The sequence below is a fragment of the Centropristis striata genome, chromosome 3 (genome assembly GCF_030273125.1).
Source record: "Centropristis striata isolate RG_2023a ecotype Rhode Island chromosome 3, C.striata_1.0, whole genome shotgun sequence".
Lineage (NCBI taxonomy): Eukaryota > Metazoa > Chordata > Actinopteri > Perciformes > Serranidae > Centropristis > Centropristis striata.
Genome location: NC_081519.1, coordinates 21930788 through 21953113, shown reverse-complemented (window position 1 = coordinate 21953113; position 22326 = coordinate 21930788). Strand labels below are relative to the sequence as shown.

Genomic DNA, 22326 nt, shown 5'->3' with positions numbered 1-22326 from the left:
GGCTTTTATTTTGACAATTATACTGGGAATTGTACTATTTTTCTAATAGTATGACTTGATTATAAAATGTACTATATTCTCAATTCTAAAAATGCTGAATCAAAATTTCGACTTCTCTTGGATTCTGAGGAACAACATGTTATTGACAGACATGAATTGTTAATAAATAACATTTAGATGATACATACAGTGGGACTGGTTCTATTTTCAGTGAAACTGCTAACTGGAAGAGTCTTTATTCATCCTTCTATATTAATATTTTTTGGGAGAAAACCAAAAACGCCAGATGAGTAAAATGCTAAAAATGAATAAATTAAGTCAGATAAAAAACAAACAAGCTAGAGGAAGATGGAAGAATAAACCAGCAGAGTGTTTGGAGTGTGTGTGTGTGTGATCCGATAATTATGTCTCTTAACATGCTTCCTTCGAAATAAAACAACAGATCCAGCTGATCAGGTTATCGATGATATGGTTATTGATCAGTCAGATTTCCCATCATCCCTCTGCAGGTCGGTTGCCATAGTAACCCGTGCTCCCGCCACCGGCCGCGCGCTGCAGTGAGCAGAGACACGGTGAGTCACAGACGGCAGCTCCGGAGACCCGGAGGACACTCCGGGGACACGGGGACAGAGACCGACAGACGGACCGGACACAGCGACACACCGCTGTTAGCCTGTTAGCTTCTCAGCTGCTGATGCTGCGGAGGCGACCGACGATCACCAACTGTTAATGAAGAGGAGGCAACGTCCGCAGCAACGCGTCAACATCACAGCGACTACACAGAGACTACAGCAACCACAGAGAGATTACAATAACCAGAGAGACTACAGCAATTTGAGAGATTACGACAACCTGAGAGACTACAGACAGATTACAGCAACCTGAGAGAATATAGAGAGACTACAGCAACCACAGCAAACTGAGAGAATAGAGACTACAGCAACCAAAGCAACCTGAGAGTTTACAGCAACCTGAGGGACTACAGCAACCACAGAGAGACTACAGCAACCTGAGATATTACAGCAACCAGAGAGATCACAGCAATCTGAGAGATTACAGCAAACACAGAGACCTGAGAGATTACAGCAACCTGAGAGACAATATCAACCACAGAGAGACCACAGCAATCTCAGAGACTACAGCAACCACAGAGACTAGAGCAACCACAGCAACCTGAGAGACTACAGCAACCTCAGAGAGATTACAGCAACCAACCTAAGGAGACTTCAGCGCTCCAGCATCAACTAACAACCAGAGTTTGTTTAATGACAACCATGTTGCCTCAACCTGACAGCAGCAACAGAACCTGCAGCAACTACACATAGAGCAACCAGATGTAGTGTTTACTAATCTCACCTACAGCAACTGAACCTGCGGCAACTTGGAAATAAATTTAGGATATTTGGCACACAACATATTGCTTCATGAAGAGCAACCAGCAACAAGACTGTCGGTGTTTAAAAATCACAGATTGCTTCAACCTAAAAGTTTTAAGGACTGCGGCAACCAAACTTTCAGCAACTGAACCCTCAGCAACTACATCTATGGCAACATTGAAACAAATAGTTGACACCCACCATGTTTCTTTGTTCACTACAGCAACTACATGAACAGAAACGAGCAACCAGACAGTTGATGGTTGCTTCAGTCTGAACAGCAACGCATACCTCAACTTCATCTTCAGCAACCAGCAACTCAACTCCTTCATCCAGCACGTGAGCAGCAACACGTCAGCATTTACAATCCACCAATCAGGACCAGTCTGTCTCTCTACCTGTCTGTCTCTGACCTGTCTGTTTCTGACCTGTTTGTCTGTGACCTGTCTGTCTCTGACCTATCTGTCTCTACATGTCTGTCTCTCTACCTGTCTGTCTCTACCTGTCTGTCTCTGACCTGTCTGTCTCTCTAACTGTATGTCTCTGACCTGTCTGTCTCTCTGTAGATGGGCGTCCCCTCAGACTGATCAGCTGATCTGGAGGCAGGTGGGTACCTGCAGAGAAAAATGGACCAATCAGACGAGACTTAATTTAAGAACATGTAACGGTTAGTTTGTTCGTATAGAAGCACCGCAGACAGGTTCTCCACCTGGAGCTACCTGGTTCCACACTGACACAGAGTGAGAGAGAGAGAACCTCATCATGAAAATAATTAAATCCAATAAATTAAACTGATGGTTTGTCTTCCAGTCAGCTGACAGCCTCAGGTGGAGTTAAGCCCCTCCCCCCTGTTCAGGTGAAGACCAATAGGATGAGCCTGCTGAAGGAGGCGGAGCCTGGACCGGAGATGGACGCCAAGGTGAGAATTCCCATCATCTTTCACTGCAGTGAGACATCATCACATCAGAACAGGCTCATGGTGCGTTCAGGGTTAACTCTGTCGTGATGGGTTCAGGGTCATTAACTCCTTGTCGTGGTGCGTTCAGGGTCATTAACTCTGTTGTGGTACATTCAGGGTCATTAACTCTGTTGTGGTGCGTTTAGGGTCATTAACTCTTTGTTGTGGTGTGTTCAGGGTCATTCACTCTGTCGTGGTGCGATCAGGGTCATTAACTGTCGTGGTGCATTCAGGGTCATTAACTCTGTTTTGGTGTGATCAGGGTCATTAACCATTTGTTGTGGTGCATTCAGGGTCATTAACTGTCGTGGTGCGTTCAGGGTCATGAACTCTTTGTTGTGGTGCATTTGGGGTCATGAAGTCTGTGTTGTGGTGAGTTCAGTGTCATTGGCTCTGTTGTGGTGCTATTGGGTTATTAACTCTCTTGTGGTGCGTTCAGGGTCATTAACTCTGTGTCGTGGTTCGTTCAGGTGCAGACCTGGGCTCAGTCTCTGGTTTACACTCTGGAGGAACTCGAGTGTAAAATCTGCTACAACCGATATGACGCTCGCAGCCGGAAACCAAAACTGCTTGGCTGTCTGCACCGAGTCTGCGCCAAGTGTCTGAAGAAGCTGCTGGACATGGGTGAGTCCAGGTCAACACCTGACCTCTGACCTCTACCTGACCTCTGACCTCTACCTGAACACTACTCTGATTGGTTCTCAGGTGAATCCTCGCCGTCCATCATCAGCTGTCCGTTCTGTCGCCATGAGACCCCCGTCCCTGACGAGGAGGTGAGTTATTAAGGAGGATGTGTAGTTTATTAAGGAGGAGGTAGTTTATTAAGGAGGAGGTGAAGTTTATTTAGGAGGAGGAGGTGAAGTTTATTAAGGAGGAGGTGAAGTTTATTGAGGAGGAGGTAGTTTATTTAGGAGGAGGAAAGTTTATTTAGGAGGAGGAGGTGAAGTTTATTAAGGAGGAGGTGAAGTTTATTTAGGAGGAGGAGGTGAAGTTTATTAAGGAGGAGGTGAAGTTTTTTTAGGAGGAGGAGGTGAAGTTTATTAAGGAGGAGGTAAAGTTTATTTAGGAGGAGGAGGTGAAGTTTATTTAGGAGGAGGTAGTTTATTAAGGAGGAGGTAAAGTTTATTTAGGAGGAGGAGGTGAAGTTTATTAAGGAGGAGGTGAAGTTTATTTAGAAGGAGGAGGTGAAGTTTATTTAGGAGGAGGTAGTTTATTAAGGAGGAGGTAAAGTTTATTTAGGAGGAGGAGGTGAAGTTTATTTAGGAGGAGGAGGTGAAGTTTATTAAGGAGGAGGTGAAGTTTTTTTAGGAGGAGGAGGTGAAGTTTATTAAGGAGGAGGTAAAGTTTATTAAGGAGGAGGTGAAGTTTATTTAGGAGGAGGAGGTGAAGTTTTTTTAGGAGGAGGAGGTGAAGTTTATTAAGGAGGAGGTAAAGTTTATTTAGGAGGAGGTAGTTTATTAAGGAGGAGGTAAAGTTTATTTAGGAGGAGGAGGTGAAGTTTATTTAGGAGGAGGAGGTGAAGTTTATTAAGGAGGAGGAGGTGTAATTGATTTAGGAGGAGGTGAAGGTTATTAAGGAGTAGAAGGTGAAGTTTATTAAGGAGGAGGAGGTGAAGTTTATTAGGGCGAAGGTGAAGTTTATTAAGGAGAAGGAGGTGAAGGTTATTAAAGAGGAGGTGGTGTTTATTTAGGAGTAGAAGGGGAAGTTTATTCAGGAGGAGGAGGAGTTGGATTCTGAGGAACAATATATTATTATTGACACAGAGGTGAATTGTTAATAAATAACATTTAGATGATACATACAGTGAGACTGGTTCTATTTTCAGTGAAACTGTTAACTGGTCTAACTGGAAGAGTCTTTATTCATTCTTTTATATTAATATTTATTGGGAGAAAACCAAAAACGCCAGATGAGTAAAAAGCTAAACATTTTTATTTAGTAGAAAAGTTTATTTAGGAGGAGGAGGTGAAGTTTATTAAGGAGGAGGTGAAGTTTATTGAGGAGGAGGTAGTTTATTTAGGAGGAGGAGGTGAAGTTTATTAAGGAGGAGGTGAAGTTTATTTAGGAGGAGGAGGTGAAGTTTATTAAGGAGGAGGTGAAGTTTTTTTAGGAGGAGGAGGTGAAGTTTATTAAGGAGGAGGTAAAGTTTATTTAGGAGGAGGAGGAGGTGAAGTTTATTTAGGAGGAGGTAGTTTATTTAGGAGGAGGTAGTTTATTAAGGAGGAGGTAAAGTTTATTTAGGAGGAGGAGGTGAAGTTTATTAAGGAGGAGGTGAAGTTTATTTAGGAGGAGGAGGTGAAGTTTATTTAGGAGGAGGAGGTGAAGTTTATTAAGGAGGAGGTGAAGTTTTTTTAGGAGGAGGAGGTGAAGTTTATTAAGGAGGAGGTAAAGTTTTTTTAGGAGGAGGAGGTGAAGTTTATTAAGGAGGAGGTGAAGTTTATTTAGGAGGAGGAGGTGAAGTTTATTAAGGAGGAGGTGAAGTTTTTTTAGGAGGAGGAGGTGAAGTTTATTAAGGAGGAGGTGAAGTTTATTTAGGAGGAGGAGGTGAAGTTTATTAAGGAGGAGGTGAAGTTTTTTTAGGAGGAGGAGGTGAAGTTTATTAAGGAGGAGGTAAAGTTTATTTAGGAGGAGGAGGTGAGGTTTATTAAGGAGGAGGTGAAGTTTTTTTAGGAGGAGGAGGTGAAGTTTATTAAGGAGGAGGTAAAGTTTATTTAGGAGGAGGAGGTGAAGTTTATTTAGGAGGAGGTAGTTTATTAAGGAGGAGGTAAAGTTTATTTAGGAGGAGGAGGTGAAGTTTATTAAGGAGGAGGTGAAGTTTATTTAGGAGGAGGAGGTGAAGTTTATTAAGGAGGAGGAGGTGTAATTGATTTAGGAGGAGGTGAAGGTTATTAAGGAGTAGAAGGTGAAGTTTATTAAGGAGGAGGAGGTGAAGTTTATTAGGGCGAAGGTGAAGTTTATTAAGGAGAAGGAGGTGAAGGTTATTAACGAGGAGGTGATGTTTATTTAGGAGTAGAAGGGGAAGTTTATTCAGGAGGAGGAGGAGTTGGATTCTGAGGAACAACATATTATTATTGACACAGAGGTGAATTGTTAATAAATAACATTTAGATGATACATACAGTGAGACTGGTTCTATTTTCAGTGAAACTGTTAACTGGTCTAACTGGAAGAGTCTTTATTCATTCTTCTATATTAATATTTATTGGGAGAAAACCAAAACCGCCAAATGAGTAAAAAGCTAAAAATGAATAAATTAAGTCAGATAAAAAACAAACAAACATAAGCTAGAGGAAGATGGAAGAATAAACCAGAGAGTGTTTGAGCGTGTGTGTGTGTGTGTGTGTGTGATCTGATAATTATGTGTGTTACTATTAAGGAGGAGGTGAAGATAACCTCTCTCTCTTTCAGGTGTGGTTGATGGAGGACGACCGACACATCCTGGCTGTTTTGTCATGTCAGGACCGAGCCCGGCGAGGAGGAGGAGGAGGAGGAGCAGGAGGAGAGGAGGTAGTGCTGAGCCCCAGCAGTCTGACAGGTAACCAGATAATTCTTATTGAATGTTGAAGTCTTTATTTCTCAGTTCCAGACTGTCTGACTGTCTGTTACCCTCAGGCGTTGGCGGTGTTGGTGGCAGTGGTGGTGGCGGTGGTGGTGGTGGTGGTGGTGGTGGCGGTGGCGTGGACTCGTCCCACCGCTCCTCTGACTGTCTGGTCATCACCATCATGGAGCTGCCGGAAGAGTCCCCATCCTCTGATTCGCTGAGCATGCTGAACGTGGTGTACCGCCCCCCCAGCTTGGACTCTCTCCCCTGCAGGCTGCCGGCACACAAGTGTCGCGCCTGGACGTCCCGCAGCGTCCCTCGCTGCCTGCTGGGGGCGCTCTGCCTGGTCAGTACCAACACACACACACATAACTTCTCCCTCACCAATAACCATTGTTGTTCTCTACCGCCCACCTGGTCCTTTGGGAGAATTTCTGGAGGAGCTTGAAGTCCTCTAACCAGAGCTTCTCTACGGGCATCAGAAAGGAAACTGCAGAAATCGAAACATCTTGAGGACCTATGCAACTACCAATCACTTCTTGCTGCCTTCTTGTGCTTGATCTCCGCTGAAAAAAGTTCTTTCTATCAGACGAAGAGCCAATCCTCATTTTCCAACCCGAAGAAGCTCTACTCCATCTTTACAAACCTCCTGGTCCCTCCACCTACCACTTGTCCGCTGGATCCCATCCCATCCCACCTGTTCCAGTCTATTGCTCCGGACCTCCTTCCATTCCTCTCCCATCTAATCAACACTTCCTTGACTACTGGCTGGTTTCCTAACTCTCTGAAGGAGGCAAGGGTGAATCCACCCTCGACCCATCGTTACTGGACAACTACAGACCCGTCTCTCTCCTGCCTTCCCTCTCCAAAACTCTGGAACGAGCTATCTTCACTCAACTCTCTCAACTCTATCTTCATGGGAACAATCTCCTTGACCCTCACCAGTCTGGTTAGGTCCACCCAACAGAGTCTGCTCTTCTCGCTGTGACTGAACAGCTTCACAAAGTGAAAGCGGCCTCTCTCTCATCTGTGGTGGCCCTACTGGACCTTTCTGTTGATCATCAGATCCTCATCTCAACCCTTCACCACCTGGGAATATCTGGCTCTGCCTTCTCTCTCTACTCAAGTCCTATCTCAAGGACCACACCTTTCGTGTAACTTGGAAGGGTTCTGTGTCAGAACCCAGTCCACTCACCACCGGGGTCCCTCAAGGCTCTGTCCTTGGTCTGCTCCTTTGCTCAGTTTACACCAACCTGTTGGCTCTCTCATTCACTCGCATTGGCTTTTATCACAGCTATGCCGACGACACCCAGCTAATCCTTTCATTTCCCCGGTCTGTCAGAGGGAAGGGCTCTCCCACCACTGCCCTCTACATCACTGTCCAGAACACAGTGGTTGCCTCCATCGAGACTGCTAAAAGCCTTGGTGTGACTCTTGACAACCAACTGTCCCTCACTGTGAACATTACCGTGACCACCAGATCCTGCAGATTCTTGCTGCATAAGGAGAATCCGCATCCGTTTTTCACTCAGAAGGCAGCTCAGGTCCTGGTCCAGGTGCTGGTCATCTCACGCCTGGACTACTGCAACTCCCTCATGGCAGGTCTGCCTGCCAAATCCATCCGACCTCTGCAGCTCATCCAGAATGCAGCTACTCGGTTGGTCTTCAATCAACACCCCTCCTCCCTCCCTCCACTGGTTACCAGTGGCTGATACGCTTCAAGACTCTAGTTCTGGTGTACTCCGCTGCTAATGGTTCAGGCCCAGCTTACATCCAGGATCTGGTCCAACCCTACACCCCTGCTCGTCCTCTCCGCTCTGCATCAGCCAAACAGCTGGCGACTCCCAGCCTGCAGGGGTCAACTCGCCTTAAAACCTCTTCCAGACTTTTCTCTTTCCTGGCATCTAAATGGTGGAACAAGCTCACCACCGACATCAGGACCTCAGATAGCCTAGACATCTTCCACCGCAACAATACCTTGGTTAAGTCATACTCCTCTAATTTAATTAAAATTTTTAACGTATATCACTCCTGTAGCGGTTACAGTGGGCTCTTAAAGTTCTGTTCTTACTTGGTTGCTCTGGTCTGAGGCTAGAACCACCAGGTTGAATGATCTTATTGTAAGTCGCTTTGGACAAAAGCCTCAGCCAAATGACATGTAATGTAATGTGTGTGTGTGTGTGTGTGGTGTGTCCAGGTGTACTTCAGCTCCCTGCCTCTGGGGATCTACCTGCTGATGACGGGTCAGCTGTGGCTTGGTGTGGTCCTGGTGAGTCTGGTTCCCTCCACGCTGCTGCTGCTTGTCCTGTATGGCTTCTGTCAGTGTCTGTGTCACGAGCTACTGGAGGCGGCTGCTGCACGCCGCACGCTGCCCTGAGACCACACAGGAGCCACCAGATACACCAGGACCTGGACCAACACCAGGACCAGCATCTGGACCAGGATCAACACCAACACCAGGACCTGGACCAGGACCTCCCCAACCCGTCCCCCTCTGAATACCAGCACCCCCCCTTCCCCCAACCCCTCAGGTGGTGACATCATCACAGAGGGGATGCGGAGTGTATTTCTCTGATGTTTTACTGTGAAAATTTTCTTTGTCACTTCCTCATGGACAAACTGAGAACAAAAATTGTATTTTTATTTTATATGTATGCATAATGTATGTATTATATATATATATATATATATATATATATATATATATATGTATATGTATATATATATATATATATGTATGTATGTGTATATATATATATATATATATATATAGCTGATGTCATAGCTGTCAGCCAATCAGAGCAGATGTCTGTCTGACTGCTCAGACTAACAGTCTTTAAATGTTTCTTTGTGTGAATCTGTAATTCTGTTTATTAAATCCTCTTGCAATCTTTGTGCTAAGCTAGGCTAAGCTAACAGTGAGAAAACAGAACAAGATGATTTAATGAACGACTTCCTTTAAGTTTCTGTCTTTTTAAAGTGCCATCGTTTGATTTGATGTTTGATTCATTGATCACCTGATGATGAAGATGATGGTGATGGTGATGATGATGATGTGGTGGTGATGATGGCGATGATGATGATGCAGGTGAACTTGAAGTGTTTTAAAGTGTCTCTGCACATTTAAACCAATTTTTCTCTGTAAATAAAATGATGTAATTGTCCTGTGAAACTTTTCTTTAATGTGTAAAAATCTTTCTCGTCGCATGAAATCATTCTGAACCTGCAGGACGAAGCTGACATGAACAACCTGAATTAACGAACACTTAAATTAAAGTATTTCCGCTGAGCTAACAGCCGAGTTATCAGGAGACATAAGACGGGGCTAGTGTGGGGAGGGGAGTCACACTTTAGAAAGATAGACAGGTAGGGACAGTCTGAACACTCACCTGTTCTGAGTCTACAGGTTAGATTATTTCAGTGATATGTTAACAAAGCTCTCAGATAGAGAAGAAAGCAGCTGTTTGGGTCCTTGTGTCTATAAATAACGGGGCGTGATGAGTCAACCTGGACAGGTGAGTCTCCTGGGACAACCTCAGCTGGTGTTAATTAAAAACAGATCTTCCCCGAGAGGAGAAGGAGAGTGTTTATAGAAACGACCTGACAGCAGAGAAGCAGAACGTGGATGGAGATCAGCAGCAGGTAGGAACCTATAAACATAAATCATTTATATATTTATTGTTTATGTCGAGGCTAACTTGTCATGTTTACGTTAAAGATAAGTTAAAGATCATTAAGAAGTTCAGAGATAACAGGATCAATTATTATCTGTCTCATATAAAGTATATTTAGGCTTTTATTGCCATAGAAACAAACAATGAAAACAAAATCTACACGATGCTTGACAGGAAGACTCTAATCTGGAAATGTAAACAAACCGAAAACTACAAACAATAAATCTGGAAATGTAAACAAACAAACAGAAAACTACAAACAATATATCTGGTTTATCTCAAAAACTGCAATAACGACCAGCATTCACATACAGACGGACTAGGAGACAGAGTCAGGGACTAGGAGACAGTCAGAGACTAGGAGACATGGACTAGGAGACAGAGTCAGGAACTAGGAGACATGGACTAGGAGAGAGAGTCAGGGACTAGGAGACAGAGATAGAGACTAAGAGACTGTCAGGGACTAGGAGACATGGACTAGGAGAGAGAGTCAGGGACTAGGAGACAGAGATAGAGACTAAGAGACTGTCAGGGACTAGGAGACAGAGTCAGGGACTAGGAGACAGTCAGAGACTAGGAGACCCGGTCTGCCCCCCCCTCAACTGTGCCCCCTGGCAGACAGGTGATGACATCATGATGACATTATGAGCCGATGGCGGCGTTCAGTGGATGGGCTGGCGGCGCGGCGGCGGCAGCAGGACGAGTGTGAGCGAGCTCAGGAGGCTCTGAGTCGCGTCACTTCCTGTTTCCAGCAGCTGGCGGCCTCACTCGGCAGCTCGGCGGATGGAAGCTTCCTGAGAGACGAGATGGATGAAACTAGAGGACTGGCCCACCGCATCAGCACTGGTACCTGTCTGTCTGACCACCTGTCTGTCTGACTACCTGTCTGTCTGTCTGACTACCTGTCTGTCTGAGTGTCTGTCTGTCTGCCTATCTGTCTGAACACCTGTCTGTCTGACTGTCTGTCTGTCTCACCTATGTGTCTGTCTGTCTGTCTTACTACCTGTCTGTCAGTCTCTCTGCCTGTCTGTCTGTCTGTCTTTCTATCTGTCTGTCTGTCTGTCTGACTACCTGTCTGTCTGAACGCCTGTCTGTCTGTCTCACCTGTCTGTCTGTCTGTCTGTCTCACCTGTCTCTGTCTCACCTGTCTGCAGGTCTGTCCCGGCGCCTGGTGCGTCTGCTGTCAGACGGGGACTCTGGTACCTCAGGTGTGGAGGACCGAAAGGTGTCGGAGCGTCTTTGGGTTCTCTTCCTGTCGGCGTTAGAGAGTTTCCTGTATGACCTCCGTAAGGCCTACGATCTGATTGGACAGTTCCCTCTGAGACATCGCTACGACAGACGCTCGCTGGTTAACACAGGTCAGCATGAGTCACCTGACCCCGACCTGAGCCTCTACCTGAGCCCTCTACCTGAGTCCCTTACCTGAGTCCCTTACCTGAGCCTCTACCTGAGCCCCTACCTGAGCCTCTACCTGAGCCCTAACCCTAACCTGAGCCCCTACCTGAGCCTCTACCTGAGCCCCTACCTGATCCCCTACCTGAGCCCCTACCTGAGCCTCTATCTGAGCCTCTACCTGAGCCCTCTACCTGAGCCTCTAGCTACCTACCTGAGCCTTCTCTGGTTATTCCAGGAGATATAAATATTTAAAGACTCAACCACCCCATGGATTTCTGTCTTCTCAAAAAAAATGAAAGCCCCAAAAGAATACTTGTAATATTTCAATCAGTACGTTTACACTTGAAAAAATTATTGCCTTAATCTGACTATAACTGGATGACTGAAGTGTATGTAAACGTGTTAGTCCGACTGATGTCGGAGTCCTCCAACTCCATATTAGGACACCCAGATAATGCGATTGGAATAGGATTTTCGCAGGCATGTATGACAAGACAAGGCATGTGTGCATGCTCTGCATGCTCCACCCCCCGCTGGCGTATGACCCCGGAAAAAAAACATCCAAGAAAGCCGGTCAGACATTAGCCGGTCGCATTAGCCTGTCGCACATTAGCCGGTCACAATAGCCGGTTACACATTAGCCGTAGACATCGCATTACTGGTCGCGCATTAGCTGGTCGCGCATTAGCTGGTCACATTAGCTGGTCGCCGATCAGTAGCGACAGCACAAAGTGTCGAACTGAGGGAAAGGGGGCCATATTAACCCGCTGAAGCGACACACATTGCCACCCAGTGTTGAGGAGGAGGACACATTCCCGTCTGTTCGATTTTGTCAGTTGCATGTAAACTGGGACAAGGACAGAAGTCCTATTAGATGCCAATATCGATTTTTAAGCATAGCCCGATTACTGTGCATGTAAATACACTGAATGAGAAAGTCCCTGGAGGACCTTCTTAAGAATAACTTGAACATCTCACATGGATCATTTTCCCTTGTTCAGTCCTTACACCTTCTTCGATGTCTCAAAGAGCCTCCTCAGTCATACCTACAACCTCCCTGAAAGGTCTTTAGTCCATATTTCAAGGGTCAACCTCCTCTGGAACTTCATTAACAAGTGCTAGACACTCCTAAAGGAACCTTAAAAACCAGTTCTGATGTAATAACTTATGTGTTCTACTGGCCCCTCACCTGTCCATGTGCTCTCTCTCTTTCCAGGATGTATTGATGGCGTGGTGGGCGTAGCAGCTCGAGTGGCTTCCGTCCAAGCACCATGGCTCACCTTGGAGGAGGAGCCGAGCCCTGATCTGACCAATCACATCACAGGACTGGAGATCATGCTGAGTGAGATGCAACTCAGGGTGAGACATTTCCTGTTTAGAACAGATGGAACATGACAAGGTTCCACCTGCAGATCAGACACCAGCCTGAAGGTAGAACTGAGTCTTACACCTGGGTGGAATGTTTTGTACCTTGGCGACAGTGTGGACCTGGTGGAGTGTACCTGGTGGAGTGTCCGTACCTTGGGGGCAGTGTGGAGTGTCTGTACCTTGGGGGCAGTGTGGAGGTTCTTTACCTTGGGGGCAGTGTGTACCTGGTGGAGTGTCCGTACCTTGGGGCAGTGTGTACCTGGTGGAGTGTCTCGTACCTTAAGGGCAGTATGTACCTGGTGGAGTGTCTCATACAATAAGGGCAGTGTGTACCTGGTGGAGTGTCCATACCTTGGGGGCAGTGTGTACCTGGTGGAGTGTCTCGTACCTTGGGGGCAGTGTGTACCTGGTGGAGTGTCCATACCTTGAAGGCAGTGTGTACCTGGTGGAGTGTACCTGGTGGAGTGTCTGGTACCTAAAGGGCTGTGTATACCGGGTGGAGCATACCTGGTGGAGTGTCCGTACCTTTTGGACAGTGTGTACCTGGTGGAGTGTCTTGTACCTTAAGGGCAGTGTAAACCTGCTGGAGTGTCCGTACCTTGCGGGAAGTGTGTACCTTGTGGAGTGTACCTGGTCGAGTGTCTGGTACCTAAAGGGCTGTGTATACCTGGTGGAGTGTCCGTATCTTGGGGGCAGTGTGTACCTGGTTGAGTGTCCGTACCTTGGGGGCAGTGTGTACCTGGTGGAATGTACCTGGTTGAGGTGTCTGGTACCTTGGGGGCGGTGTGTACCTGGTGGAGTGTCTTGTCATATGTTGTTTAAACCTGACTTCGTTTTGCAGGTTCCTGTCCCGTTCTGGTCTGTGGAGGCAACCCAGCCGGCGTGGGCCGAAGCTTGCGGTGAACTAGAAGAACCAGATGACACCCTGGAGGACCTGATGGAGGTCGAGGTTGTGTCCAACGACACCAGCAGCAGGATGGTTGCCTGCTGCCAGCCGGCATGCTGCGGATTGGGCTTTGTCGGGTAGAGGGGCAAGTAGGCAGACTCAGGTCACTGACATCACCTGGGGAGAGTTCCACCAAGGCAGATTGGCTTATTTTGATAATTCTTGCTAATTTAAGTGAGAGATCCGTTGTTGTGATTTAATAGGCAAACGATACCGCTGAACCAGCCTCTTCACTGGCAAACTGACGAGCTTACTTCAGCGGGGTGTCAAATAATTTCAGAAAGAGAATCCCAGAAAACAGTCACGTTTCTTTTCACGCTCAGGTCACTTTTGTCATCAAACACAAGTTTAAACCTTTTTTCCTCACAATGTGACGAGGCTTTAATTTACACACATATTTCAGTTCATCCTTCTATTAATTCATGCAGCTTTTGTTTTGAAGTAAACGTTTATCTGAAAGCTCGACTTGTCTAGTTGGCGAAAGTGTGCAGAAGTTTTGTACTAGTCCTTTATTCATTATTGTTTTCCAACATTTAATCCAGTCTGAACCTGCTGCTGTGGTGAAATATATACTGACATAATTCTCTAGTTTATCCATTTATTCATTCATATGGAGTTTTAGGTTCTCTCCCATTATATCTATCTATCTATCTATCTATCTATCTATCTATCTATCTATCTATCTATCTATAATTAGATTATTATTATTATTATTATTATTATCAAATGCAGCTTGTAGATGGAGCCGACATCCTAAGACAGAAAACTGATTATTATTTAATTTGTGTTTGTTAATTTCTGCTGCAGCAGCTATTCCAGCTGTTATACACAATCTGTAGAATGAACACTCATCCCAAACATTCAGTTTACTGTCCATGTCCTCTTTAGTCTGTTCACATTATAACAGAAGAATAAATAAAAAACAGTTATCAGTAAACAGTTCTCCAGGTTACTACAGCATTGTTTTAACTTCCAGCTGCTGATAATAGAACCAGCCTCACTGTATCCATCATCTAATGTTATTTATTAATTTCAATAAATAGATTTAATCACCAGTCTCACTGTATCTATCATCTAATGCTATTTAATAATATCAATAAATATATTTAATCAGTGTGCAGTGTTGCCATAGCAGCAGTATTGCCTGTTTGTGTGATGGTCACTTTATATTCTTTCTGTGACCTGTTCCTGGCTGTTCCCCTGACTGACCTGTTCCTGGCTGTTCCACTGACTGACCTGCTCCTGGCTATTCCTCTGACTGACCTGTGCTGGTTGAGACGCTGTGCTCTGCAGCTTCTATCAGCTGTTTGAGGTAACGTCCACTGAGCTGCGTTAACTTAAGCCTGAACTGAAGGTTGATGTTAATCTAAACAGGCTGTTTAATGAATCCGCCGTTTGATGAGCTGCTTTGATGGAACAGCTTCATATTTGATGGAACAGCTTCATGTTTGATGGAACAGCTTCAGGTCTCTAATTAAACCAGCAGGACATGAAGTTATTAGAATGAGCTGCAACATTAAACTGATGAACACATGGATGCATCAGTAATATCAGACATTTTTTATATATTATTGTACATAATGTGTTCTTTGAGAGAATTGAATACCCATTTTTTATTTATTTATTATTTTTATTGAACATTGAAGCACACTATATCTCGAAGAGGATGTACAATCTTAACAAATACAAATACACAAGAAACAAAACAAGATTTAAAGTTAAAAAAAAGACACAAGAAACAAAACAACAAGATTTAAAGTTAAAAAAACAACAACCTAAAATACACCACAACATCAACATCAAAATTGACTCCCTGTGTCTTGCCCCCACCAGGGTGGTGAGAAACTTAGGTGTGATGATTGATGACCAACTCACCTTTTCCAGTCATGTCGCTTCAGTTACCCGGTCATGCCGCTTTGCACTTTACAACATCAGAAAAATCAGACCTTACCTAACTCAACATGCCACTCAACTCTTGACACAAGCTATCGTCATCTCAAAACTTGACTACTGTAATGCCCTCCTGACAGGCCTGCCAGCCTGCACAGTAAAACCGCTTCAGATGATCCAGAACGCGGCAGTACTGGTCTACAACCAGCCAAAAACGTCACATGTCACACCGCTGCTCACTGGGCTCCACTGGCTACCTGTTGCAGCTGCATCAAATTCAAATCTCTAATGCTGGCCTACAAAGTTGTCTCCGGTATTGCTCCTACCTACCTGAACGCCCTGATTCAGGCATATGCTACCTCACGACCGTTGCGATCTTCCAATGAACGGCGCCTGGCTCTGCCCCCCGTTGGTCCAAGGCAATCCAGACTCTTTGCATTTCTTGTTCCCCGCTGGTGGAACACACTACCAGTTCCAACCAGAGCAGGGGCGTCCCTCTCTCCCTTTAAAAAACTCCTGAAGACCCAGCTCTTCAGAGAGCATCTTCTCTCCTAGCACCACACTACTCCTTAAAGAATTGTCACTAGCACTTATTGATGCACTAATAGCTCTTACTGCACTATACCTTGATTGTCTGCTTTTTTTTCTTCCTGTAAGTCGCTTTGGATAAAAGCGTCTGCTAAATGACTAAATGTAAAAGTAAGTGACATTCCTAAAACAACCAAAATCTGAAATAACAAATTTCGTATGTTTGACCAAAATCTGTAGGACAAAGGACAAAAATGAAACACTCTTCATACTTCCAATCCAAACATTTTACTCATTTTATTGATGATCTACATTGAATAAACATTTATGTTGGAACTTTACGGGACGCTCAGTGTTTCCGCACGGAACTATTTAACAGCGGAACTGTTTCTCTGTTCTTTGTCCGGGCAGGAACAGTTCCGCTGCAGCACGTCATTTCCGGTGAATCGGTGATAAAGAAGCCCAGCGGAGCTCCGCGGGTCAATTTTTTGGGTTTGTTCGGTGAATCCGGTCGGATCGGAGCCATCAGAACCGCAGACATGGTGAGTGTTTACCGGAGAGGGAGTCGGTGGGCCGCCGGGCCCGGACAAGCCAGAATTTACTGGATAGACGGTTTATTGTCGGAATGGCGGGAGTTTGAACGGACGTTTGATGAACGTTGAGCAGCTGCAGCTAAATGCTCTAAATGATCAACAATCAAACTATCAATAACCCGATCAATAACCCGCCGCTGGTCGGGTTCGCTCCGGTTAACGGGTCTGTGCGACGAACAGTCGGTAATTTACCGGGACAGGTTCGCTGTTAGCAGCCGGCTAGCTGTTAGCTTAGGGGTGCTGTGGAGACTTTGGTTTCCCAAGTTGGTTTTAAAGCGAGTTTTCCTGCCGAAACATTGCCGTGTTACCGTGTTCACACATCGCTGCTCTGAGCTACAGAAGCTAGATTAACTCTATCGGACACCGTTCAGCTGAGATTCTATCAGAATTTCACAATAACTACTAACATACATTATCGTGTTATGCTTCCAGTTAATTAAATGGTGTGAAAAGTCTAACTTATCTTTCACACGATTTATAGTTTTAACCGTGTATTTTAGCCTCGGGTTTAACGGAGTCGACTAAAGGACCCTAACGCCGGTGAATTAGCAGTGCGCTAACTGTATCCTACATCGGACACTTTAATCTCCTCGCAGTATAACAATAAAACAATGGGGGCTGCTGAGTTTTTCAGGGTAAATTGGATATTTCTGGGTTAGGGTTAGATAAATTAGATAATTAGATAAATAAATAAATAACACCGTTATCAACACACCTGGGCCGTACTTTTGTCTTTCACAATAAAATAAAACATTAAAAATACAGATGGACTTTAAGATCGTCTGCTTTCTCTCATCAGTTACTTTCGTATTGTAATTAGACATGTAAATATACATGTACATAAATTAAATTTCACATGAAGATTGTTAAATATTTATAAATCAGTTATACTTCCATTGTTGGTGGCGATCTTATTCGGAGTGACTGTGAAAACACCAGAAATTGCGGCATCTCTATACAACCTAACGGAGTCCAGTCATTGATCTGCGTATTCATGTTTAAATTTAAACCAAAACTGATTTTTATTATTTAAATATTACAATTAAAGCTGCATGAACATGAAATTTAACAAGCTTAACTTTTGATGCAACAAAGAAACATTCAGTTATGACCCCCATGATTTGTGAGAAACGTATAATAACTTACAAAGTCAAACATTGACAGATGTTGGTTTACTTCATGCTGCTGTAAATGTATAAAGTATAATATAACATTAAGTATATAAAGTATAGAGCTAAAACGGTAAATATATAGAGCTAAAACGTAAATATAAAGAGCTAAAACGGTAAATATAAAGGGCTGAAACAGTAAATATATATAACATATAGAGCTAAAATGGTAAATGTATAACATAGAGTTTCATATAGGGTCGTATTACTAACTGATTAATTCAATGTTTGCCGATTATTTTCAGATTAAAGTTTCCGCTCACCAATGCTGTAATGCTTTATTTTGAAATGTAAATTCAACAAATGAAACGAGTTGACCAAAATAAAATCATCTGTTTTGAAATGAAGCAAAGAAGCTTATTTAGTTGAAAAGTAATTTTTTTTCATGTATGAAATGCGTGTAAATGAGTGAACACTGCTTTCTGATTGGTCAGACGGTTGGAAAGAGCAGCAAGATGCTGCAGCACATCGACTTCAGGATGAGATGCATCCTGCAGGATGGACGCATCTTCATCGGCACCTTCAAGGCCTTTGACAAGCACATGAACCTGATTCTGTGTGACTGTGACGAATTCAGGAAGATCAAGTAGGTCCAACATATAATCTATAGGGTTAAAACGTATAGTAAATATCATATATAGTTGAAGCAGTAAATTTCCAAGCACATGAACCTGATCCTGTGTGACTGTGACGAGTTCAGGAAGATCAAGTAGGTCAAACATAGAATCTATAAGGATAAAACATGTAGTAAATATATAATGTATAGTTAAAACATGTAGTAAGTATATAATGTATAGAATTACAACAATGTAAATATATAATGTATAGAGTTAAAACATAGTAAATATATAGTGTATAGAGTTCAGTGTTTCCCCTACATTAATTCAGCAGCGGCACACCGGTCAAATTTCACATGATCATTAATATCAATGCGCCACTAATGATTTCAACTCGCACTGTGTGAGCACAACAACACACAACGTTATTTTCGACTTGTTTTGAGTCATCAACGAGCGCATCAAATCCTGTCGGAACCCTCTTTGGACATTAACGTAAAAGGTAATGTTCCTCCTCTTAACAAGCCGTGGGGGCCGGCGTCTCATTAAGAGGAGTAAGAACGAGTCAAATCGGCCCAGTCCTCCCGCAGCAGTCTCTCCCAGCTGCAGTCACAGAGCCGGAGGGGATGTTAACTCCTTAGCGACCAGTCTGCAAATGTCTGTGTGTCTCTTTTGGGTCACTTTAGCCAGTCCCGAGGCCGGACTAAGGAGGAGGGTTGAAATTTTGACAAGGTACTTGCAGTTCTAAACATATTTAGGGTGTTTTTTTACTCACTTTTTGTCTTCCCCACAACGTTATTCCTCTCTCCTACAGTGTCCATTACAAGTACAAACACATGGTAAATTATGGAAATTAGGAGATGACATTATTTAGGGACTTCAATCGACTTTCTAGACAGCCAATAGCTACTTTCCTTACTGAGGAGTTGGCAACACTACTCATGGCCACGGACACGGCAGCACCACCGCTGAGAAAAATTCTAGGGGAAACACTGGAGTTAAAACATGCAGTACATATATAAGCACATGAACCTGATCCGATAAGAAGGTCAAAGAGACTGTAAAGACTTCAGTCTGAGGCATGCTAGGTAATGAGTCCTGTCTCTGGGCAGCACTGAGGCATGCTGGGTAATGTAGTTGTCGTCTTTCAGGCCGAAGAACTCGAAGCAGCCGGAGCGTGAGGAGAAGAGGGTCCTGGGTCTTGTCCTGCTGCGGGGGGAGAACCTGGTTTCTATGACAGTGGAGGGCCCGCCCCCTAAAGACGTGAGAGGAGATGACATCTTCAACTGTGATTAATATCAATAATAATAATAATAATGATGATGATGATTTTATCTGTTCCAGACGGGTATTGCTCGCGTGCCGCTGGCGGGCGTGGCCGGTGGCCCTGGTGTTGGCCGGGCGGCGGGGCGTGGCGTCCCTGCAGGAGCGCCGATGCCTCAGGCACCAGCTGGGCTGGCAGGGCCGGTCCGAGGGGTGGGCGGGCCATCGCAGCAGGTAACTATGGTAACAGCAGCAGCTGTGCGTCCACGTGTGTGAGTGCTCAGGTGATGACAGCTTCCTGTGTGTCTCAGGTGATGACCCCGCAGGGCAGAGGGACTGTTGCCGCTGCCGCTGCCGGAGCCAGCATCGCCGGTGCTCCCACACAGTACCCACCTGGACGAGGAGCCCCGCCCCCAATGGGCAGAGGAGCCCCGCCCCCAGGTAACATGATGACATCACAGCTAACATTAGCATGCTAACATGGTGTTCTGGCCCCCTGGTGGGCGTGGCTTCAGTGCAGCTCTCTGATATTAATGCTGTGTGCTGATTGGTTTCCCCTGCAGGTATGATGGGCCCGCCCCCCGGCATGCGGCCCCCGATGGGTCCTCCGATGGGGATGCCTCCAGGCCGCGGTGCTCCGATGGGCATGCCGCCACCAGGCATGAGGCCGCCGCCCCCTGGCATGAGAGGTGAGCATTACCATGGTGATGAGGCATCAGTGATCAGGTGATCGATCGTGTTATTAACTGTGTGACCTCTCTGTCGTAGGACCGCCCCCTCCCGGAATGAGACCGCCCCCCCGGCCCTGAGGAAGCCCTGCCCCCCTCAGACTCACCTGCTGTATAGAGTTTTTTATTTCCAGTTTTGTTTTTTAATAAAGTTTTTTTTTTTCCCCTTAGGGTGCTTTGATTTCTGCCGTCTGTTTCCATGGTAACCACTTTAATAAAAGTCTGGAGAATCAGCGCAGATAATCTCATTAATATATAAACAGCAGCAGGAGCTTCAGTCTGACATCAGAGCAGAGACATTATAAACAATAATCTATATAAACACCATAATATATAAATGCTGACTGACAGAACCAAAACCGGTTCTGCAGGTTTCGATTCCAGAGCACCACCAACTGTCAGTCAGGCGGCGGGGCTATCTGACCAACATGTTAAATGTTATTTATTGAGCTGCAGTCTGATCCAACACTGGCTACCTTCGGAGTCGGGTCCTCCAAAGGCGAGGAAAGAGTCCTTCCTTTCACTGATGTAACGGACATGCGCTGTGTGCAGCTCTGCATCATTGCGTAATGGACGATCCTGCCTAAGTTCAGCACCACAATTTCAAAATCAGTTCACTACATGGATGTGGCTTTGGCATCAGCACTCATATTGTGAAAATGGAAGAAGATGCTTTGAGGTTGAATCTCCACAATTTAGCAAGTAAAAGCCACAAAGTGGATTAAGCCTGAATATTTCATTGATCCTAGCTGAATTTGGCCGCTACTTAGTTTCATAAAAGCAGCAGCGCATAATTCGCCATGGAAATGTGTTCTGTGATTTTTCTTATATTGTACAGTAAGTTATTTATAAATAACGGATAATCGCGGACTGTCGGTCCCTGTAAACACTGTAAATACATTTAACCTTCTGAATGGCATAGCAATGTATGAACATTGCACATAGTACATAATCCCATGCATATGAATTAGTAACTTTGGCGATAGATGGCATCAATTTACTGGCAATGTATCAAGATATTATCTTGGCTAAATATTCTGCCATTTGTGTATGAATATGGTTTGCTTGACTTTGAACACAAGATTTTTTAAGTTAACAATTTGCAGTGTAAACTGAAAATACTTGCATATTTAAATTCATATTGTGCCGCCAGCGTTTCTGTTTCTTAGCTTGCCATTTTTAAATATCCGCGTGCAAGGCTTTATGGGTATGCGGGGTGCATGGAGGATACACACATGCATCCTTGGAATTTGGGCAAAAGAAGGACTCTGTCCTCTGGAGGATCCTGGACATTGGGACAGTCCTTCGGTGAATATCTGACGTTTGAGGATCCTTCCTTGACATTGGGATACAGCCACTGTTTCTACTGCTGAGACAGAGACAGACGGACCACAAGTTCCACCAACTGAGAACCAGAACCAGCAAAACTGCGTGCGTGTGTCTCTGTGTGGGTCTCCAGTCAGGAGGAAATGGTTCAGTTTCATACACCAGAAACACTAAGAGAAACATTCTCTGATCAGTTTAAAGTTTGTGGCTTAACTTGAATCAGACACATTTAAATGCTGAATCATAAAGTTCACTGTTCAAAACTGTTAAAATGTTCAGAAAATATATAGTAAAGATATAATAGTTAAAATGGTAAATATATAATGTATGGAGCAAAAATATATGTAAATGTGTATATAGAGAACATGCATATTAAATATATCCACTAGTAGGTGGTTACCATGGTGATTAAATAAAGACAACAGCAGTGGACTACAGAGGATAGATGTATACGTACAGTGGTGGAATGTAACTAAGAACATTTACTTGGGCCAGCTGTGGGTCAGTTGGATCTCTGACCATGGCAGCCTACATGTCGAAGTATCCTTGGGCAAGATCCTGAACTATGTACTCAAGTACAATTTTGAGGTACTTGTACTTTACTTGAGTATTTGGTGGTAGGTGGCACCTAGCCTCGGCCACCAGTATGAATGTGTGTGAACGGGTGCGTAGTGTAAAGAAAGAAAGTTGATTGAAAGTTGATTTGAAAGTGATAGATAGAAAGGGGGAGACAGAGGGGAGGCCGAATTCGAACCCGGGTCCGCCGCAGGAAGGACTCAGCCTTAATGGTACGTGCTCTACCAGTGTGAGCCACATCCATTTACCATGTACTCAAGTACTGTACTTAAGTACAATTTTGAGGTACTTGTACTTTACTTGAGTATTTACATTTTATGTAACTTTATACTTCTACTTCTGCTAATTTAGAGGCAAATATTGAACTTTTTACTTCACTATATTTAGCTGACAGCTTTAGTTACTTACAGGTCGATATTTGACATAAAAACATGATCA

At 44.5% G+C, this 22326-nt stretch overlaps 3 protein-coding genes across 3 annotated transcripts; all 3 read left to right on the top strand.

Moving 5' to 3' along the window:
- The first annotated feature begins 478 nt into the window (after window positions 1-478).
- On the top strand, window positions 479-8563 carry LOC131968620 (E3 ubiquitin-protein ligase RNF182). Its single transcript, XM_059329583.1, has 8 exons — window positions 479-1715; window positions 1943-2043; window positions 2187-2295; window positions 2805-2958; window positions 3040-3107; window positions 5743-5867; window positions 5999-6221; window positions 8073-8563. Exons 3-8 carry the CDS (start codon window positions 2248-2250, stop codon window positions 8250-8252), a joined length of 798 nt encoding a protein of 265 aa, XP_059185566.1. The 5' UTR covers window positions 479-1715; window positions 1943-2043; window positions 2187-2247; the 3' UTR covers window positions 8253-8563.
- Window positions 8564-9996: 1433 nt separating this feature from the next.
- zgc:109913 (regulator of G-protein signaling 9-binding protein) lies at window positions 9997-13339 on the top strand. Its single transcript, XM_059327937.1, has 4 exons — window positions 9997-10395; window positions 10704-10907; window positions 12161-12303; window positions 13154-13339. The coding sequence occupies exons 1-4, from the start codon at window positions 10194-10196 to the stop codon at window positions 13337-13339; spliced, it is 735 nt and encodes a 244-aa protein (XP_059183920.1). The 5' UTR covers window positions 9997-10193.
- A 2722-nt stretch (window positions 13340-16061) lies between these two features.
- snrpb (small nuclear ribonucleoprotein polypeptides B and B1) lies at window positions 16062-20220 on the top strand. Its single transcript, XM_059330378.1, has 7 exons — window positions 16062-16218; window positions 17873-18024; window positions 19147-19258; window positions 19340-19492; window positions 19570-19699; window positions 19822-19947; window positions 20027-20220. The coding sequence occupies exons 1-7, from the start codon at window positions 16216-16218 to the stop codon at window positions 20065-20067; spliced, it is 717 nt and encodes a 238-aa protein (XP_059186361.1). The 5' UTR covers window positions 16062-16215; the 3' UTR covers window positions 20068-20220.
- The last annotated feature ends 2106 nt before the right edge of the window (window positions 20221-22326 follow it).

What these genes read in the sequence shown, in the direction of transcription:
- LOC131968620 (XM_059329583.1), top strand. Translation starts at nt 2,248, where the DNA reads ATGAGCCTGCTGAAGGAGGCGGAGCCTGGACCGGAGATGGACGCCAAG. An exon ending in GAAGAAGCTGCTGGACATGG is followed by an intron (nt 2,959 to 3,039) that starts GTGAGTCCAGGT and finishes ATTGGTTCTCAG; the next exon opens with GTGAATCCTCGCCGTCCATC. An exon ending in CCCCCGTCCCTGACGAGGAG is followed by an intron (nt 3,108 to 5,742) that starts GTGAGTTATTAA and finishes TCTCTCTTTCAG; the next exon opens with GTGTGGTTGATGGAGGACGA.
- zgc:109913 (XM_059327937.1), top strand. Translation starts at nt 10,194, where the DNA reads ATGAGCCGATGGCGGCGTTCAGTGGATGGGCTGGCGGCGCGGCGGCGG. An exon ending in GGCCCACCGCATCAGCACTG is followed by an intron (nt 10,396 to 10,703) that starts GTACCTGTCTGT and finishes ACCTGTCTGCAG; the next exon opens with GTCTGTCCCGGCGCCTGGTG. An exon ending in ACGCTCGCTGGTTAACACAG is followed by an intron (nt 10,908 to 12,160) that starts GTCAGCATGAGT and finishes CTCTCTTTCCAG; the next exon opens with GATGTATTGATGGCGTGGTG.
- snrpb (XM_059330378.1), top strand. An exon ending in CAGAGGAGCCCCGCCCCCAG is followed by an intron (nt 19,700 to 19,821) that starts GTAACATGATGA and finishes TTTCCCCTGCAG; the next exon opens with GTATGATGGGCCCGCCCCCC. An exon ending in GCCGCCCCCTGGCATGAGAG is followed by an intron (nt 19,948 to 20,026) that starts GTGAGCATTACC and finishes TCTCTGTCGTAG; the next exon opens with GACCGCCCCCTCCCGGAATG.